Source organism: Prionailurus bengalensis, chromosome A2 (assembly GCF_016509475.1).
Source record: "Prionailurus bengalensis isolate Pbe53 chromosome A2, Fcat_Pben_1.1_paternal_pri, whole genome shotgun sequence".
Lineage (NCBI taxonomy): Eukaryota > Metazoa > Chordata > Mammalia > Carnivora > Felidae > Prionailurus > Prionailurus bengalensis.
Genome location: NC_057348.1, coordinates 150,105,632 through 150,127,254, shown reverse-complemented (window position 1 = coordinate 150,127,254; position 21,623 = coordinate 150,105,632). Strand labels below are relative to the sequence as shown.

Below are 21,623 nucleotides of genomic sequence, written 5' to 3'. Positions count from 1 at the left end.
AAAGGTGCTTAATTTGGATGCTTTTGATAAGTATTTTTTATTAAACAAATTTGCTGTATAAAAATTTAAAAATATACTTTAAGCCAAAAGAAAAAGAATTATCCATAATTCATCGCACAGATCTAAATATGAACATTTGGGTTTTTAGTTTCAGGCTTTGTCTTTTTCAACTATCCCATAAAGATGCTTCCAGCTACAAGTAACAACAATTCTTAAGGCAAACTGGCTTACACAGTAATTTATTATCTTACATATTTAGAAATCTAGAAACAGAGAGGATTCAAGGTCTGGTACAATCAGTGGCTCAGTGGCCATTCAAGGCACAATTTATTTATGTCTTTCTACTTTGTCATTTCAGATCTGAGGTCCTCCTAAGGTTGGATCCCTTACTGTTGTAAAATGAGAACAATGTGGCTTTCAGTAAAACAGTGTCATGGACTAACTGACATGTACTACTTAACTGAGGTGAAATGGATACTTGGGAGTCAACTACAATTCCTCTTCTTGTATATTATATCACTTTATGTATAAACTGATCATCAATTTTTCCCACCCCACCTAACCAAATATCTTAGCGATTTTTCTTTTTAAAATTTTTTAAATGTTTATTTATGTTTGAGACAGAGAGAGAAAGAGCATGAACGGGGGAGGGTCAGAGAGGGAGACACAGACTCTGAAACAGGCTCCAGGCTCCGAGCTGTCAGCACAGAGCCCGAACTCACAAACTGTGAGATTACGACCTGAGCCAAAGCCGGTTGCTCAACTGACTGAGCCACCCAGCCTCTCCGATTTTTATTAATATATATAGATCTCCCTCATTTCTTAATAGCCGTGTAGAGTTCCCTAATATGGATTGCCATTACCTGACCACTGACAGACATTACAGTAATTTCTTTACTGATGGACATTTGGTTCTAACAGTCTCTTTATACTACATTACTTATAATATGCCTCGATTCATGTGTTTGAAGACCTGTGGGCTAGATACCTGGCAGTGGAAATGCTAAATCAAAGAACATGTGAATTTTACATATTGAAATATAAGGCACTATATACTGCCCTTAAAAATATATAGTAATCTCATATATGTATTTGTGTGTGCAATTTGTTTGAAAATAACTTTTCTTGGGGTGCCTGGGTGGCTCAGTTGGTTAAGCATCCTGACTTCGGCTCGGGTCATGATCTCATGGTTTGTGAGTTTGAACCTCACATCGGGCTCTGTGCTGACAGCTCAGAGCTCGTGCTCTCTCTCAAAAGAGAAATAAAAAAATTTTTAAAAAGAATATAGTAATCTCATTTATATATTTCTACATGCAATTTGTTTGAAGATGAGTTTTCTTACTGACATTAGAAAGTTATTTCATTTTTTTCCTCTCTTAAATGCAAAAGGAGCCTGTTTAATTCTTGGAGGAATTAACCTAATGTCTGTGTATGGAATATCATTGGCTATCCCTGTAAACTTTGTCTGAGACTAGAAAATCTGTTGATATCTCCCAGAACTATATAGTATTTTATTAAAAGAAATTCTTTGGGTATTGATTATAAAAGATATTCCTTTTCCAAGATTAATTTATGTTCCACATTTCAATGATTAATAGAAGGTTCAAAATAGATAATGGGCGAGATATGGCCTGTGGACCATAGTTTATTATTACAGAGACTGAACTCCTAACCATGCTAGTATATGTGTTTTTACTATTTAAGAAACCACCCCCAAACTTAGTGACACAAAACAATAATCATTTATTTATCTCAGCTACATGATTCTTCTGGTGGGTTAGGTTCACTCATTTATCTTGATAAGCTGCAGGTTTGGCTGGTGGCTAAACGATGTAGGCTAATCTTGGCTCATCTCTGCTTCATGCTCATCATACCCAGCAAGCTAGCTATGGATTGTTCCACGGTGGCTGGACAGGGTTTAAGAGAAAGCAGTATACAAAGACTTTTGAGACCAATAACAAAATGGGCAAAGAATTTTATCAGTTGACATAAAAAGCCAATGAATACACCTGTTGGTCAATTGCAGGTCTTCTTTGGAGAAATGCCTATGCAAGTCCTCAGCCTGTTTTTAAATCTGGTTACTTTTTTTTTTTTTTTTTTTTTTTGCTATTGAGCTGTAGAAATTCCTTATGTATTTTAGAGATTAACCCTTTATCATACATATGGTTTGCAAATATTTTCCTGTTCCATAGGTTGTTTTTTCAGTTTTGATTGTTCCCTTTGCCACACAGAGCTTTTTAGTTTGACGTAATCCCACTTACCTATTTTTGCTTTTGCTGTCTGTACTTTGGCATGATATCCATGGTATCATTGACAATAGCAAGGTCTTTTTCCATAAATTTTCTTCTAGGAGTTTTACAGTTTCAGGTCTTATGTTTAAGTCTTTAATCCATAATAAATTGTGAGGTGTTTTTTTTGCATACTGTAAGATGTTAAGGGTTGATTTCATTCTTTTTCACGTGGATATCCAATTTTCTCAACATTTGTTGAAGGGCTATCCTTTTCTCATTGTATATTCTTGGTACTCTTTTCAAAGATTCATTGACTGTATATGCATGGAATTATTTCTGGGCTCTCTGTTCTGTTTCAGTGGCCTCTAGGTCTCTCTTTATGCCAGTGCTGTCCTTTTTTGATTACTCTAGCTTTGTAATACATTTTGAAATCAAAAAGTGTGATGTCTCCAGCTTTGTTCTTCTTTCTGAAGACTGATTTGGCTATCTGGTCTTTTGTGATTCCATTTGACTTTTAGAGTTCTTCCCTTCCCCCTTCACTTCCATTCCCTTTCCCATTCAGTTTTCTTCCTTCCTCCCTTCCTTTTATATTTTAGTTTTTTAAAGTAGGCTTCACACCTAGCACAGAGCCCAACATGGGGCTTGAACTCACAACCCTAAGATCAAGACCTGAGCTGAGATCAAGAGTCGGATGCTTAATCACCTGGGCCACCCAGGCACCCCTAGAGTTGTTTTCTATTTCTATGAAAAAGCCATTGGGATTTTGATAGGGATTGCATTGTTAACTGATCTTCAGGGAAATGAAAAATCAAAGCCACAGTGAGGTATCATTTCACACCTATTATGATGGGTATTATAAAAAAAAAAGTTCTGGCAAGGAAGTGGAGAAACTGGAAAGTTCTGGCAAGGAAGTGGAGAAACTGGAATCCCTGTACACAGTTGGTGGGAATAAAAAATGCTGCAAACACTGTGTACAACAGTATAGAAATTCCAAAGTTAAAAACAGAACTACCACATGATCCAGCAGTCCAACCACTGGGTATTTACCCAAAAGAATTGAAATTAGGATCTTGAAGAGACATTAGCACTCTCATATTCATTGCAGTACTATTCACATTAGTGAAAATGTGTGAACAATCTGAATGTCCATTGATGGACAAATGATACAAAGTGAATGTGCTACACACACATGCACATGCACACACACACAGAGAAACAGTATTCAGTCTTAAAAAATGAAATCCTTCAATATGCAACAACATGGATAAACCCTGACACATTATGCTAAATGAAGTCACAGAAGGACAAATACTACATGATTCCACTTACATGAAGTATCTAAAATTTCCGGAGTCCAACTCCGAAAGTGGAATGGTGGCTGCTGGGAGCCAGCAGGAGGGAAAAACGGGGAGCTACTAATCAACATCTTTAAAGCTTCAATAATACTGGATGAGTAAGATTTATAACAACATTGTGCCTATAGTTAACAATACAGTATTGCACATTTAAAAATATGCTGAGGGTAGACCTCATGCTAAGTGCTCTTACCACAAAAAAATAAATATAAAAACTAAAATAGCCAATAAACATATGTAAAGATATTTCATGTCACTAATAAATAAAGAATATAAATTAAAACATAACATATATAAAGCAAACAACACCAGATTGTTGAAAATCAGGAAACTAAACAGTGTTTATGGGTATATGGAAAAACACGCCTTCTTACGGTGTAATGAAGGATTAACTCAGAAGGCCTGGGTTGTCCAAACTCTGCACATACCAAAGAAAAGTTAGACCCTTGTAAAACTCCTAGAAGATAACCTCTCAGACTTTGGACTATCCTGCTTGATAAGAGTCTATCGTCTACTTGGGGCTTTGGGTCACACCAGATAATTTACACTAATGTGACTTATGGTAGAGGGACTTGTACCATATGCTATCAGTTTTAACAGGAGAGGTTAGAGACTGAGTAACTAAGGCCAACCATATATATACTCCATGGAGACGTGACCAGCCCCTCATAGAAATCCTGGATACCAAAGCTTGGATGAGCTTTCCTGATTGGCAATACTTCATGTGTTATCTCACATGGTTGGGAGTATTAAACACTGTACAAAAGACACCATTAGAAGGGGACAACTGGAGCTTGTGCCTGATCTATCCTGGACTCTAGTCTATGTACCTTTTACCTTTGCTGATTTTTTTAACCTTTGCTGATTTTAATCTGTATCATTTCAATGTAATAAACCATAACCATGAGTATGGCAGTTTTTTGAGTTCTAGGAGTCCTTCTATAATCATTGAACCTGTAGGTAATCTTGAAGACCCCAACCATGCTCATATAAATTGTTACAGCTCCTCTTGGAGGGCAATTTGGCAGTATTATTGTAACCGGAAATCTAGGCATTTACTTCCAACACTACACACACACACACACACACACACACACACACACACACACACAATAGGACACATATAAAAGAATGTTCATGTAGTTCTGTTTGTCAGAGTCAAAGACTAGAAACATCTAAAATTCATTAATAAGGTAGCAGTTACAGAAAACATTGTTTATCCAATTAAATCTAATAAACCAATTTATATTAAAAAAGATTGATATATGTGAGCTGATGTGGAAAGACTTTCAAGATATATAGTTGTGTAGGACAGAGTTCATTTATAGCTAAAGCAGAAAAGCTCTATTTTTATATCCGGGGAAGTATGGACATCTAGCTTTGACAGTTGGCCAAGATAAGGACAGTTAAGATTTATAATGTGCTATTTAAAGTCTGAAACTCCCCTGGTACCCACCATGGGCAGTTTATCTACTGGTGGTTTTCATTTGGCAGAATCAGACAGCCTGGCTTGACCATATGACCACAGGGGCATAAACACTCAGCTGGAACTTTTGACTTAGAAGTCATCTGAAGCCTGTGTGTGTGTGTGTGTGTGTGTGTGTGTGTATACATATATACATACGTATATATACATATATATATACATATATATGTAAATATATATATACACATATATACATATACATATATATGTAAATATATATATATATATACACACACACACACAGAGAGAGAGAGAGAGAGAGAGAGAGAGAGAGGATGGGAGGGAGGGAGGGAGAGAGAGTCAATCAGAGAAGGGGAGACAGACTTCTCCTTTACCCTTTCTCCATCAAATAATATAAAGAGAAAAGTTAGTTTATAAGAATGTGTAAGTAGCATCTAATTTAAGTAAGTGTAGACAATTATAGTAAGTATAGATGGTTTTTAATTTTAATCACCAGTGAATGTCTAATAATATCTCTACATGGCAATAATATTATTATAGCATTATAATATGCTATAATTAACAAAAAGTGGAAAACAGTGGCAATGAGGAAGTGCTAATAGGAATGTTTCTATCATTTGTGTGTGAGAATTGGGAAGATAAGGCTGTAAGCCACTGAATGAAAACTAAATTTGAGAATGCACACATACAGAAACATAAAAATATTCACTGAAATATGCACACTTCACGTCCATAAAACATACATTGAAGGAAAGAAGCAGAAAGTGGGAGAGGAGAGAAAAACGACAAAGGGGCACAAAGATAGAAAATAAGAAAGGAAGGGCAATGGCGAACGGGAGAAAGGCAGAAGGTGAAGAGGATAAAGACACACAGGAGAAGGAAGATACTCGGTGTGGTGGTAGGGCAGGAGGGGAAGGAGAAAGAGGTAGGGAGAAAAAAAGCAAGATTACACAGCCATCTGGCATACCCTCTGTCTGCAACCTCACTCTACATAAGAGTTTGAATGTGACTGGAACCGTCATGCTATTTGGAATTGTTGAGAATTACAAAACTCTGGCACATGTTTTAAGTTCCTCTTTTAAGCACATGTGGCTTAAAACTGAAATGCAAGTGCAAATGCACACCAGAGTTTGAAGATTTCATATGAAAAAAAAAGAATGCAAAATATTTTGGATATATTTGGCTTAAATAAAATATATATTAAAACAATTTTTTTAATGTTAATTTTGAAAGAGAGAAAGCACTCAAGAGGGGAGGGGCAAAGAGAGAGGGAGACACAGAATCTGAAGCAGCTCCAGGCTCTGAGCTGTCAACACAGAGCCGGATGTGGGGCTCGAACTCATGGACTCAGGTCATGACCTGAGCTGAAGTTGGACACTTAATTGACTGAGCCGAGGCGCCCCTAAATTAAATATATTTTTGAAATCAATTTCACTTAGTTATTTTCCTTAAAAAAATATTTTTTATGTTTATTTTTGAGAGACAGAGACAGAGTGCGAGTGGAGAAGGCAGAGAGAGAGAAAGAGGGAACACAGAATCTGAAGCAGGCTCATGCTCCAAGCTGTCAGCACAGAGCCCGATGTAGGGCTCGAACCCATGAGACATGAGATCATGACCTGAGCTGAAGTCGGACACTCAACCAACTGAGCCACCCAGGGGCCCCTTTTTCCTTTTTTAAAATGTGGCCACTAGAAAATTTTAAATGATACATACAGCTTATGTTATATTCCTGTTGGAACGCACTGTTCTAACACCATAAGTCTCCTCATGAAGTTTGGCAAAGTAAGTATGCTAATATTTGAATTCCAAAAACATCTAGGAACATACCAATATGCTGGACTTTTTCATCAATGACCTCACAGTGGTACGGCCACCGTGTTGGACTCAGTGGACCAGAAGAAGAAACACCATACAAATCTCGTGGTTCACGAAGACGTGGCACCCATCTCCCTAGTTGATATTCCAACAGTATCTGGGTAGTCCGTGGGAAAAATGGGTCACCAGCAGAGTTAGCTGAAAAAAGATTCAACACAATCATGAATGATAAGAAGCAAAGCCCCAATTTCTATAATTTTTTAATACATTCCTTTTCCCTCCCAATACCATTAATTTATAAATATTTGTGGATATTATAATTCATGGCACTTAAAAAATAAAATTACTGGGGCACCTGGGTGGCTCAGTTGGTTAAGCTTCCAACGCATGATTTTGGCTCAGGTCATGATCTCATGGTTAGGAGATGGAGACCTGAGTCGGCCTATGCTTAAGATTCTATCCCTCTCCCTCTGCCCATCCCTTGCTCCCTCTCTCTCTAAAAGATAAAAAATAAATAAATAAAAATTACTATTGAAATTTTGTAACAATTGATCTTTACAATAGCTAAAAAGTAGTTTTTGACCTCAGATACTATTATTTTATGCTAAATGCCGTGCTACTCCAAAAACATTTATTTCTTGCAATTATTCTAGCAAACTGTTTACTGCCGAGTCTTCTTAAACTTAATCACACTGAGGCAACAATTTGTCCACGATCATAATTCCTCACCGCCTACTGGAAGAATATTCTCAAGGGTTGCTAGTGAACTCTGTCACAAATTTTTCTCAGTGCTCATTCTAGGGTCACTGTGTGACACAACCCCAAGCACATAATTCACAAAGAATACAACACAAGTAGGCAGCGCAGAGGCCCTGTCTCTTTCAATGGGATAACCGTGGGGCATCAATTTGATGTGGATAATCACCCCTCATGTACCTTGTCTTTTATGATGCTATACTTTCCTGTTTTCTCCCTTTCACATATTTCGTTTTCCATTTGTCTGCCTCTTCTTGCTCTTCTACCTCTAAAATGTGGCTTTTTACCTAGATTTAGTTTTGGGCTATTTTTGTACGATAACAGATATATCAAGCTGGACTAGATGTCAGACCAACTGAGTTCTATTCCACCACTTTGTTTCTATATGATTTTTCTTGGCTAATGCAGCCTCTCTGAACATAAATTTTACTATATGTAAATAAGGAATAATAATATTCCCTGCTACTTCTCAGGATTGTTATTTAGATCCATTTTTTCAACAGTTATTAAGCGTCTAGTTTTTCATTATGTGAAGAGACCACATTTTGTCTAATTTACAGTATGACTCAAAAATGGCAAGGTAGCTATGAATTAGGAAATAAAACTAGATCAATATCTCATACTGCTCATGAGTGTAAATTATAGAGAAATTAAATACAAAATTCAAAGTATTTAGAGAAAACTTACATGATTATAATAATGACCTTGGGGTAGGGAAGGCCTCTGTAGCTTAAACAGATTTAAAAATAAAGAGCCACAAATGAATAATGATAAACTTAACATCAAAATAATTCTAAGTCATGGAAGCAACATTAACAAAGGATTACTATAACAGGGAATTCATTATAAGAGGAAACATAAATAGACAAGCATATGGAATAATTCTCAATTTCTTCAGCAATAAAGATGACACTGGTTAGACAGTGAGTTACCTCCTTTTTTCCAACAGATTGGCAAAATTTTAAAAAGCAAAAAAGGGTGGCAAGATGTCCATAAACTAGTACTACAAATATTTTATGAGTATGGGCATAGATATGTGTGTAAGTGCAAAGAAAAAGGTCTAGAGGGATACATACCAAACTGAGAATAGTAGGTATCTCGAAAGACTTTTATGATAGAAAGAGAGAGAGAAGAAAAAAGAAAAGAATTAAGGCCTTATCTTCAATTTCAGATCATCTGTGATAGATATGTGGATATTTAGAAGAAATATTTTATTTTAAAACTCTAAATGTGTACATTTTTTAAAAATCAAGTATACACAAAGATTCCACATATATGTACTTTTGCAAGTGAATGGCTTTATTAAAAAAACTCTGTACAAGGATACTTCATTTAAAAAAAGATGTATTGTAGGGGCGCCTGGGTGGCTCAGTCAGTTAAGCGTCTGACTTCGGCTCAGGTCATGATCTCACAGTTCGTGGGTTTGAGCCCCACAGCGGGCTCTGTGCTGACAGCTCAGAACCTGGAGCCTGTTTCAGATTCTGTGTCTCCCTCTCTCTCTACCCCTCCCCCCACTCGCGCTCTGCTCTGTCTCCGTGTCTCAAAAATAAATAAACATTAAAAAAAATAAAAATGTACTTTAAAAACACTGTGTACTGTAACTCGAGTCATACTGTAAATTTAAGAGCTAATTATTTAAAGAAATGCCTATGTAAATCTTTATGTTAAGGGTAGTCCTTCATAAAGTAATGACCACTTTTATTCAGTTTCATTCAATATCAGGTTTACCTAAAACCTTCACAGTTTGAGCTCCAAAAGATTCTTATAAGAGTGGATACATTTTCTCTCCTTATCCAGTATCAGAATACATTCCTATATTATTCAATCTTTTTTTCTAGTTTCTTCATTTTCTTATTTTTCATGGACCTTGAGTGAATTTTTCATTTGCTATTTATTCACTCAAGGTTTTATCATAAAGGGAAGGAAGAAAATATGGATAAGTTCAAACCTGTTAAAAGTGCACACTGGTGGATATCTTCGCTTACAAATTTCATGAAGTTATCCTCATCCTAAAACAAAAAGAGTTTTAAAATATTCTTTTAAAAACCAACAGCTTCCAAATCCAGAAATTTTTTACATCTATTTTAGTAGTGAGAATTGAGTGCCTCTTTTTAATCTTTAATAAATGAAAAAAATTAAAGGATTATTAGGGACTACCAGTCTCAAAGTGCCAAACACTTCAAATACCCTCAAACCTTCCAGCCTTTATCTTTCAACCTCCTTCTTTCATTGGGTAAGGTCAGATTAATGATTGCAGGGAGGGAATAAAGTTTAAAGATTCTTGGTAAGCTTGGCAACCCAATTTAAACTACGAATAAAATTAAAAGAAAAGAAGCACAAGAAGCCATAGACTGAGAGGGTTAATAGGGAGCTTATTTTGGGACCTTAACTTAGATACATGGTAATTTATATTTTACTAAAATGTGAAGGAAATCTCTCAGAAATATGTACTAGAACCAGGCAAACTCTTTTGAAATACTGTGCTTTGTTTTTCCCTTTTTCTTCTTCCGTGTCCCTTTGTTACATCAGAGCCACATTAAACCTATTATGGTGACAAACAGTAGATTTAGAACATAGGAGGCTGCAGTATTATGATACATATTATGATGTAACACAGACGTAAGTGAAGAATTATAAAAATGAAACCTTAGTAATGATTTTATACACACTTTTAAGTAAAACTGAGAAGAATCTTAGCCAAAATATTTTCTAAACAACAATACCAATCCAGGTTCTCTTTCTAGACAGGGCATACTGCACACAGCAACATCTTGGCTTTCAAATTATTTTCGAACTTCAGTGGCAAGTGATTTAAACATCGAATTGATTTTCACATCCAACTGATTTTGTAATATTTTTACCGGGAAATTTATATTTTATAACATACGGTTTATCTGAAATTAAGTGGAATGAAGCTGAGAAAAACATACTGATTCATCTTCATCACTGATCGTTCTGTCTGAATAGTCTTCCTTTTCTGAATCTTCTGACATTTCTGGCAATATCTGGCTTGAAATTTCTTTTATCATGTAGGTAGGCTGTAAAACAATTTCTAGGGAACTTATTTGACAGTTTTCTGTTTAAGTTGAAGGTGTTTATTACATTAAATGAGTACCCCAACCTTTTATTCAATTGTATTTAATTAATAGTGACAACAGGCTTCTCTAAAAGCTATATTAGGACACAGCTAATTAGACATTCAATTTCCAAAAACTGAAGACATTTTCCATTTCCATGAAAAAGAGGCAAAAATCACAAGGAAAGGCTAATCAAGTAAATAATGTATTGGAAAAAGAAATTTCTAGGCTACACAGCCAAATCATTCACATCCTGTATTCCCAATACCACACAGCATAGTAAGTTCGGAATGATCCTGAGGCATTTAAAAAGGTCATGGATCAAAAATAAATAAATAAATAAAGTAAAAATAAAAAAATACAAAGATCATGGGTCAAAGGAAAATTATAGTTACTCAGGCAATGATATCTAACAGCATAGCTTAAAAAAAATCTTTTTTTTCTGCTTTAGTTTTCAATTGACCAAAAGTTCAAATGACTACAACAGACTTTTCTCCTTAGATTTTGGTTACTATTCTGTAAGATACTGTCTCTGTTCTAATATTCAATTATTCTTACTTAAATCTCAATAGCTATCCGAAGGTTGTATTGGCGGTGACTACTCCTTCCATGCAAACATCCTCCCAAGTGGTTAAGACAACGGAATACCAAATTCCTTGCCAGACTCTCTTCTTTTTGAGACCAAAGGAATTTACCAATTTCGAATCTATTGGTTTATGCTCCTCTCTACAGAGAGCAAATAACTCATGCAATAGAGATGACACCTCCGGGATCAAGAGACTGAAGTTTCAGCCTGGGGGGGATCGTCACAATTCCAAATTTGGAAAACGTGGCATAAATCCTGGCTCTATTTCCTAACATGAACATAGGAGGCACACCAACGTGCTGACCTGAGTAGTGAAACCTCAACTTCAGGAAAGCCACACACACACACACACACACATAAAGCCACACACACACATAAAGCCACACACACAAAGCCACACACACACACAAAGCCACACACACACATAAAGCCACACACACACACACACACACACACACACACACACACACACACACACACACACACACACTATCTAATGGGCGCTTCCTGTGTCTTCCACGGCTGAAGCAGACGAGGCAAAAGCAGGCGTTTCCACGCCCAGCCACGCAGGGCGGGTCTGCGGACAGGCACGGTGACTTTCTCAGTGGGAAGGACTTTTAAGCCCCAAGTTGTGTCTGTAAGGGGTGCCTCCCACACTCACTTCTGGACCAGGCAGTGTGGGGAGGAGCTCATTTTCTGGGACGCGCGGTCTTTCCACGCGCGCTCACTTCCCGCAGGGGGCGGCCCGTCTGCGAAGTCTCTTCCTTCTGGGCTGCCTCGGCCGGGCCCTCGCCCCCGCCCCGAGTCCTCCGCCCAGGCCAGTCGTCCCGTCCCTGCGGGGCGCAGCCGTTCCACCCGAGACACCTAAGGTCCAGCGTCTGGAAGGAACGCGGGGATAGTTCAACAGCTCCAGCCACGCCCTTCACCGAGAGGCGAGGCCCTCCGTTTCCTGAGCAACGGGACCACCCTCGCGAGACTTCCTAGCGCCCTCGGGAATCACCTAGCGACCAGCGCCGAGAAGAGCCCACGCGGGATTTCGGCCAGAGGAAGGGGAGAGCCCAGAGGATGACGGGAACGAGGGGCCGAGGCGAGGGGGCGGAGAGAGGCCCCAAGTGCGCTAGCGTGGAGCCCCCTACCTGGGCGGGGGGAAACTTAGGAGAGGAGAGGAGCCGGCAGCGATTTGTCCCTTCGCTTCTCCGCGTCGATTGTGCTTTAGCCAAGGAGGCAGTAGAACGTACTGGTTAAGACTTGAGCCTTGTTAGTCTTTATTTGCACCCACACAGAACTGCATTCTGCGCGATTGTGTGACTAGTAATCTTTATTCAGGAAACGAGACTTCTCTCTAAATACTTGGTAGAGGAGTGATAGATACACTAGGGTGAACTCTAAATTCTTCCCAGCTCAGAGATTCTTTAGGTATCATAATTGTTAGCAAACACATCGAGCACTTCGGACCTTCTGAGGCGCTACGCACATCCCTTTACGTGCATGGTCTTTTCTAATTAAATGGGGTCTTTCCATAACAGACTTAGACACCCTGGTCCATAAGAGACTTGTAGACGTTATTCCTGAAATCACCTTGATTTCCCCCTGGTCTAAACCGTTGTCCCAGTGTAGCTGAAAAAAAGTCTTAAGATGTTTGGAAACATTTTTACTCTTTTTAAATTCTTTTGGCTGGTATATTAATACGAGAAAAATAAGTTTAATTTCTTCCACATGGGCACCTTACACTGGCACGAGAGGCTCCAAGATGGGCACCTGAGGCTCATATGCCATCCTGAACTAAGGAGAGAGTGGAGTCTGGGGCGTCAAAGGGCAGGAAGACAATTCATAGGAAGATGGGAAGAGCAAATGTTTGGTAAACAAATGTTTACCTGCCTTGGCCACGCAGAGACAATGGGACACAGAGAGGAACTGAACATGCCCTGCCAAGCTCCCTCCAACGTACTACCCCTAGCGCATACTTTCTGCAGTTATCTCTGGTGATGGCTGTTCTCCTGGACCGGGCACTCTATAAAAAGCTGCTCCTGAGCCTTTGGGCCTACACTGTCTTCAGCTCAAAATAATCTGCAGGCCAAGTGGCATGCAGGTGGTGATGCTTGCCCGGAACCCCATCAGGTGCCTTGTTGCACCTTGTTTTACGCCGTACGTATGTAACTAAAGGTGACCTGCGCAAAGAATATTTAAACACGGACTCCATTTTTCTGTTGGACTTTAGAGTCATGGTTGCCAGCCATTGAATGTCAGATAAACAAGGTGAAGAAGCCCCAAGAAATGGTCTAACCAGGGGACACAGGAAATTAAAGGCAGAGCGGCGACTTAAGTCTCATGATTTTTAGTCCAAATATTTACATGATCATATTTCAAGTAATCCTATAGATGAACGTTATTTTAGCGCGTAAATAAATGTTGAGGAATTTAAAAAACTTTGAAAATCATAATCATTTATTCTTTCATTCATTCAACTAATTTTTATTGAAATCCCCCTACTAGTCAGGGATTGTTGCTGTGTGAGGCTGTTGCAGGAAACCAAACAGACATTCCTCATGGAGGTTATGGGAGAAGACAGGCAAACCAATTAAAAACACTCCCTCAGGTGATGATAACTGCTATGGAGAGAAATAAAAGCAGGGAAAAATAAAGAGCATTGGAAGTACTCTGGGTGGGTGGGCCTTGGTAGGGGTAGCCCCCCCCCCTCCCCCGCTCTCTCTCTCTCATAAACTCCACACTCAACATGGGGCTCAAACTTAGGACCATGAGATCAAGAGTCACATGCTCTGAGCCAGCCAGGTGTCCTAGGGTAGCTCTTTCGATAGGGTGTCCAGGAAGCTTCTGTAACCAGGAGTCATTTGAGCCGAGACCAAAAGCAGAGGGATGAGCCGTACTGAGGTCCAGAGAAGACCTTGCCAGGTAGGGAAAGTGGCGAGAACAAAGGCTCTGAGACAAGACAGGGTTAAGAATTACACTAGGCAGTCCTGTTGAGGTGAAACATAGCTGGAGCCAGTATCATTATCAGGAAAGAGGTTTCATTAGGGTTTCTTAAGTAAATTTTAAATGGTTTTAACTACCTGCTTCTTTTTAACTTTTTTTTTTTTTTTACTTTATTTCAGATGGTAGTATACAGTGAAATTCCTTAAGTAGAATGAAAGTAAGGCCTGGAGTGAGCTTCTGCTAAGGACATTCTGTCGGTCTGAAATTTTGTTCCCGTTTCCTATAATCTTATCTTGAGAAGCTCACAGGACGGACTCCTTATATAGACAACTTTGGCTTCTTGGCAAGGCAACTTTACTCCTGCACCAACTTCCCCTCCTCCTGTTTTCTGGTGAATTTATCTACTCTAAGCCTGCAGTATAAAAGGCACTATAACGAGAGCAAGAAAAGAGGAAAAGAAAAACTAAAACAATACTCTAAAGAGCACAATTACTAGTGTGGGAATCAGGAGGAAAATTCTCTTCAGCAACATGCCCAAATGTAAGTCGTGTTAGGACTGTAACTTATTTTGTGTAAGTTTATCACTTTGAATTTGTTGAGCAGAGACTTAAATGCAGTGACTAGGGCAGTCAGGAGTTATTTGTGACATCACAGAAGTTATCGGTTATATGGCTATAAAGGTCTTGTCACAGTTTGGCTGAGGAAGCCATACTAAGTCCTGAGAGCCCTGGGGTACTCAACTACCCATCTTGGCTTTCCTCAGATGATCTGGGTTTAGAATGTCCTGCTATAGGGCCAAACTTCTCAAACTGTTTCCAAGCTCAAACCTTGAGATCCGTCCCAGGCGATTAACTAACCAAGACTCAGCTCAAGTGTCATCCCCATAGTGAAGTCCTTCCTAATCTCTCTATCATTGGTTCAGTTAGTTTGTATTATTAGTTTGTATAATGTGTCTAAATCTGGAGACTATAGTGAAGCATTATTCTCCTAAACACTTGGAAATGAGGCTAGTAAGTCAGAATGCCCCCTGCCTGCTCAACAAATCATGGATAGGATGAATCACCTCAAAAGAGAAGGAATGGTTCCCATGCTGAGTGTGAAGTCTCAAGACAAAAACCGTGAAATGGTTCCCCACCCCCATCCCCACCGATAACTGCCTCTGAACTGTGCAGTGGAGAAATCCCGTTTTCCACGGAGGATGTGTTGCCACAGTCCCAAACTTGCTAGCCACTTTCAGCTACTAAAACAGTTTCATTTTTCTATTTAAGATTTTTATTCTGACATTTAGTGTTAAGCACGTTTTAAATGTCAGTTTCAAACTGGGATCAAATCTTCCTCCTCCTCCCCCACCCCGCCCCCAAGCCCTGGCAGCCTAGATCTATCCCTACCTCTGATGTCTTGGGAAGTGGGAATGAGTTGGTGTTTTCCTATTTACATTCATCCTGGCTTCCTTCCACGTGCCAGGTCCTTGTGTTAGGATGAGCAGGGGCTGGGGAGGGAGAGGGCAAATGTCTCTAACTGGGCCCAATTGCAGTCTACACAGTTGGTCTCAAGTGCCGTTCTTGCTCTTTGTGGGCCCCATGAGGTTGGTGACTCTGACGTGCCCCCTAACGAGAGGCTTTCTTCAAGGCACACTCCAAGGCAGTAACAATCTCTTGTGAGAGACGGTGGGGAATAGAGATTAGGCGCGTGGGCTCAGGAGCCAACTGCCTGGGGTCAAATATTCTGCCACTTAATAGCTGTATGATCTTGAGCAAATTCTTTACCTTCTCTGTGCCTCAATTTATTTTCATGTAGGGTGAGGATAATAAAGTACAGAAGGTCCCCTACCTACGATGGTTCAACTTATGATTTTTCAATTTTACAATGGTATGAAAGCAATATGATTTCAGGAGAAACCATACCTGGAATTTTGAATTTGAATCTTTTCCTGGGTTAGCCATATGCAGGATGGTCCTCTCTCATGATGCTGGGCAGTGGCAGGGAGCCACAGCTCTCAGTCAGCCACAAAGTCATGAGGATCAACAATCAATATACTTACAACCATTCTGTCCCCATTCAACCATCCTGTTTTTCACTTTCAGTACAATAGTCAGTAAATCACAAGAGATATCCAATGCTTTGTTATCAAATAGGCTTTGTGTTACATAATTTGCCCAGCTGTAGGCTGATATAAATGTAGACTTATACATGTTTAAGGTAGGCTAGTCTAAGCAATGATGTTTGACGGGTTAGGTGTGTTAAATGCATTTTCAACCTAGGATATTTTCAACTTACGGTGGGTTTGTTGGGATGTAACCCTATCATAAGTCAAGAGAGATCTGTAGCGCCTATCCTGTAGGGTTGTTGTGAGGCTTAGATGAGTGAATAACATGTAAAGTGCTTAGAAAGTACGTGGAACATGGTAAGGACCCAATAAATGTTAGCTGTCATTATCATTTGACCAATGGACCTCCAATTGGTGACAATGATACCATATCACTCTGATACTTGGGCATCTACTTGCCTTGTTGTGATGATCCCTACATGATGAAAGAGTGTCACCACTGACCCAGTGTCATCTTCACAAGCAGCTCTAGGACTGGTGGGCACATATGGGACCTATCCATCTTCTGTACACTGGCACAGTGCTGTCCTATCTAGCTGGTTCTTTTCAATTCCCTGTTCTGTGAGCTCAGGTAGCATAGAGACAAATTAGCCAACTCCTGGCTAGGCAGCCATCCAACAGGAAGCAAAATGCCAGCCTCCCCTTCAGTCAGACACGTCTAGTCTTTAGTGATTCTCCTGGAAGCCCCCTCCCTTGGAAATAGCACCTCAGCTCACAGAAAAATAATGCTGGTCACAGGAGCCTAGGGTTCCCATAAAGGCAATTTCTCATTGCAAACGAGTGCACTGCCATTCTGACTTTATATAGTATACTGGGTTTCTGAGCTTGGCTAATTTACTGGTACAGCCATAAAAGAAGAGAAATAGATTCCTTCTCTGGATGCTGACCAAATCGTTTTTTCAGGTTGTAAAGCTTAATAGCAGAGCTTGAACTGAAGCATGTTAATGTCACCCAGTTAGCCTTCTTAGGAGCAGCTGGCCACCTTTGTCCCAGAAGTACCCTTTTGAGTTTCTTTTAGACAACTCTGTCCTCTGGGCCTCTGTCTTAACCTACCCCTGTCATAACGTCAACACATTATTGCATTTTATCTATTCATTTCTGTTTCCTACTACTTAGTATCAAAGCCCCTTAAGGGCAGGGGCTAGGCCTTTAGTTATCTTTGTATGTCTAGTGCCTAATGTTGACTAACATTTGTAGGTCTTCAATGAATATGTATAAAAATTTTGCTGAGTGTTTAGCATGTGAAAGGTGTAGTGCTAAGAACTAAGGGTGCTGTAAGATCTGGTGATTGTCAATGAGGAAAATACGCTCTGGTTGAGCCAGCAGGATCCATCTTGAGTTGAGGAATTCTTCTGCTGTATGACTATAACACTTGGTATAAATCTCTGCTTAGGACTCACCAAACTGTAATGTCAACATGTAGCTTTCTCTAATAGTTTCTGAGCCTTTGGAAGGGAAGGTCTGAGCTCCCCCTTTGCATTCTGATTGTCTAGTCCAGTGCCTAATGTTCACAAGGCAGGCGCTCTACAGGGGGTATTAAATAGCTAACTAGAATAAAGGTTCAGATAACAGTGGGTGTGCTGAGGTCATAGGGTAAGTTTTTCAGATGAAGTGGACTCAGGTTTGGTTTCAGTGAACTTACAAAGGGAAAGAAATAAGGCTGATATGTTAGATAAGGGACAATACGAGAACACAGATCAGAATGTACAGAGCATCTTCTGGAGAGATTTGGGTAAAAATATTCAGCAAGTAATTGGAAAACATAGGCCTGATGGGCATGAGGGATGTCAGTTTCCAAGATGTATTCTTGGGAAAATTGGAATTGGTCTGGCAAAGAGGGTTGGTTTTCAGTGCGATCCTTGGGACCTGAGCAGCATTAGCATCATGTGAGAATTTGTCAGAAATGCCAATCCTCACACCTGAATCAGAAACTCTGGGGTGGTGCAATCTGTGCTCTAACAAGCCGTCCAGATGACCCTGATGCACCCTGAAGTTTGAGAAAAACTAGCATAGGGGGTTAAGAGTGTGGACTCTGGAACCAGAATACTTAGCCATATGGCTGTGGGTAAGTTATTAATCTCTCTGGGTCTCAGTTTCCTTATAGAATGGAGATAAATGGCACCTATGTTCTAAGGTTGATGTAAGGATTGACAGTTCATACATAAAGTGTTATATCATAGCAAGTGATCTGATTCTGTTGTTTTTAGTGAGAATCTTTGGAGCACACATTCCCACACAGAGCCTAGGGTGAGAGACCTTGCTACTTGAAATGTGTTCCCCAATGCAGCAGCCACAGCCACTGCAGCATCACCTGGGAACCTATTAGAAATGCAGAATCTCAGGCCCTCCCCACTCCTATTGTATCATAATCTGCATTTTACAAATAGGTATTTGAATAGCAAAGCAGTATTCTACAACTCAGCTCTAGACCTACTAAATAAGAATCTCTTGGGACTGGAAACTACATATTTCCATGATTTCTACCATTGATTCTGATGTTTACCAAGGATTTAGAAACCCCAGTGCACTTAGGACAGCTGATTTCCATCATTTGAAAAAACTCAAAGCACCTGTGATGCTACACTTGGCAGGCACCAGATGTACAAAAGACAGTATTTGTTCTAAGAAAAGTAGGTTTGTGTGGAAGAATGCTAGGTAAGGCTAAAAACTAGCTAAGAAATTAATCTTGTGTTCTGTATGACTATAGTTCTTTCACATAATTTTTATGTTAGTACATTCCATATGAGTTTATTGAATGAATCTTCTTTATCCAGCCAGAATTGACCAGTTGGGCCTTCTACAACATATTTTAATGAGACAGTTTTGGGTAATCATATTTCAACGTAGCAAAAGCCAACATCACTAAAAGCATGTCTTGGTAAAACTCTGCTATTAAATCCGCATTGAGTTAAGCAAGAGGCCAGCCATCTTCATGGAGCTGAAACGCAGGGCTGAGATGACAAAGTAATTATAAATCTGGGAACAAAAATGTTACTAAACAAATAAACCTCTCAGAAGTCTAAAAACTCTAAAACTTGTCGAGTCTAAAACTTGACAGCAGTACATCCAGAAGAGAGTTTATAAATTAGGTTGCTCATGAAATCACCATATCACTTATTAAACACCATTATGTGTGGTGCACTGGGTATATTTTTGGGGGTACCAAAGAATATAAGGCAAATACTTTTATTACCCCACGCTGAAATATTTTCTCCCCTCTCTAAACTGTGACAATCATGTACTACACAATTCTTTGACAGTTATGTCCTAGAACCTTGTGATATTTTCTCTTAAATTCTTGAATTGTTACTCAATATTTTGTAACTTTTAATATCTATCACCTATCATTTATCTCCCCACCAGAATAATACAGTTGTTCCCCAAAAGTAGGAAGGTGGCAATCTGTGTAAGGACCAGATTATTTCAAGCTCACCCTTACTTTCAGGAGGCAGCTCTCTGTAGACCCATAAGTGGGAAGTAGTTTCACAAGTCCTCATCTTTGACAGAATATTCTTTTTTTTCTTTTGGCCCCACTGGATTGCCAAAAGTCTACCTCAGCCTTTTAGCTGCCTCTTGTAGATCACTGTATGCTCTGAAGCAGAAGTAGCCCTGGCATAAAGGCAAGAGAAAAAAAGTGCATCGAACAGGTAGCACATAACTAATACTATCTGAATGAGAAAATATCACATTAAATATAAAAGGACTAAATATTTCAGGTAAAACTCAAAGATAATCAGACTAGACTAAAGCCTGAACCCAAACCATATGATTTTTAAAGACATGCATCTAAAACTAAAGGCTACACAAAGGCTGAAAGTAAAGGGGTGGGAAAAGTTACGTCATGCAAATGTTAACCAAAAGAAAGCCACTGTAGCAATATTAAGAATAGAAAACATAAACTTTAAGGCAAAAATCTTCAGTACGCAGAGTGTTACTTCATAGTGTTAAAATATTCAATTAACCAGAAAGACACAACGATTCTAGATTTGCACATGCACCTAAAACATTATCTTAAAATATGGAAAGCAAAATTAACAAAATTACAAGGAAAAAATAGACAAATTCACAATCAAATGGGGAGATTTTCACATGCCTTTCTCAATAGTAGATATGGAACAAAAAAAAATCAGGATATAGAATGTTGGACAACATGATTAATAAGCTTGACACAAATAGAGCACTTAAGTCAAGACCTTGTTAGGTCATTTCCTTGGTCCTATGGAAGAACACGTATTTAGGGTCATGAGATTTTTAAAAATCCACTCTTCTATTTGGAGCACACGTGGAAGCAAGGGTATGAAAAAACCCTATAATACAGATCCGTTTCTACAACAGACTCTTTAAATTTATAATCTGAATATGCATGTTGTAAAATTAAATTCCGTCCATTCCTAATCCTATTAGTTTGGCACCAATACCAGACTGTATTCTTCTCATTATTTAATTTTGTGAATGGGCTTTGATGACAATTACCTTGTTGTCTTTTTTTTTTATAGTTAACATACAGTAGTATGTTGGTTTCAGATGTACAATATAGCAATTCAACAATTCTATTCAACACCTTGTGCTCATTTCACAGTAAGTGTACTCTTAGTCCCCTTCAACTATTTCACCTACACTCCTAGCCACCTCCCCTCTGGTAACCATTAAAACTGATTGCCCTTCTTGTTAGGACGTAGAAGTAAAAAGTACTAATTATTTTTTTAAGTTGCAGTAACTTGGCTAATTCTATCCAATCTTATGGGCAAGATTTAGAGGCCTGTTCAGGAATTCTGGGCTCACAATTTAAACCTTTATGAAAAGAACCTCATATATGCCAACAGTGTTACATACATATGGAAAATTACTGAAAAAAATCTTTGGATTTAAATGTAATTGTCAGTGCATTGCAAATAGTAAGTATTCTACAAACGAAGGGTATATATTAAATGGCCATTTCTACTATAAAAGGTACTACCTTTGGGGAACCAGTACTCCCATCTTAGGAAGAAGAGGGTGGTGTATGACAAGATGGGGAATGAGGGAGGATGGGGGAAGATTTGATAATTTTTTTGGAAGGAGAATTTTTTAAATCCCGCTTTCAACCTTTTCTATACATATTTGATCCGTGTCCATATCAGAGCAATTTTCACTATTTTATTATAATATTGCCTGTAATAAGAATTACTTTAAAAATATGAAGTGGCTTTTCTTTTTTAAAGAGTGAAACCAAGACTCTATCTGAAATATACATTTTGCTATACCACCATCTTTGTTAAAACAGATAAAACTCTTATTTGTAATCAAGATAGTACATACAAATACACAAGGCAAAGACA

The 21,623-nt window shown here is 38.9% G+C and overlaps 1 protein-coding gene across 7 annotated transcripts in view; it reads right to left on the bottom strand.

Annotated features, from left to right (window-relative positions):
* AGBL3 (AGBL carboxypeptidase 3) overlaps positions 1–12,730 on the bottom strand; it is a 75,150-nt gene extending 62,420 nt beyond the window's left edge. For 2 of the 7 annotated variants that reach the window (XM_043589566.1, XM_043589568.1), the window contains exons 1-6: positions 11,758–12,729; positions 11,572–11,619; positions 10,535–10,642; positions 9,553–9,613; positions 8,681–8,710; positions 6,861–7,046 (exon numbers count right to left, since the gene is read on the bottom strand). In XM_043589566.1, coding sequence (XP_043445501.1) covers positions 6,861–7,046; positions 8,681–8,710; positions 9,553–9,613; positions 10,535–10,633 — 376 coding nt within the window. In that variant the 5' untranslated portion in view covers positions 10,634–10,642; positions 11,572–11,619; positions 11,758–12,729. Of the gene's footprint in view, positions 1–6,860; positions 7,047–8,680; positions 8,711–9,552; positions 9,614–10,534; positions 10,643–11,571; positions 11,622–11,757 lie in introns of all 7 variants that reach the window. The other 5 variants (XM_043589565.1, XM_043589569.1, XM_043589567.1 and 2 more) reach the window with 4 other exon arrangements.
* Between the last annotated feature and the right edge of the window lie 8,893 nt (positions 12,731–21,623).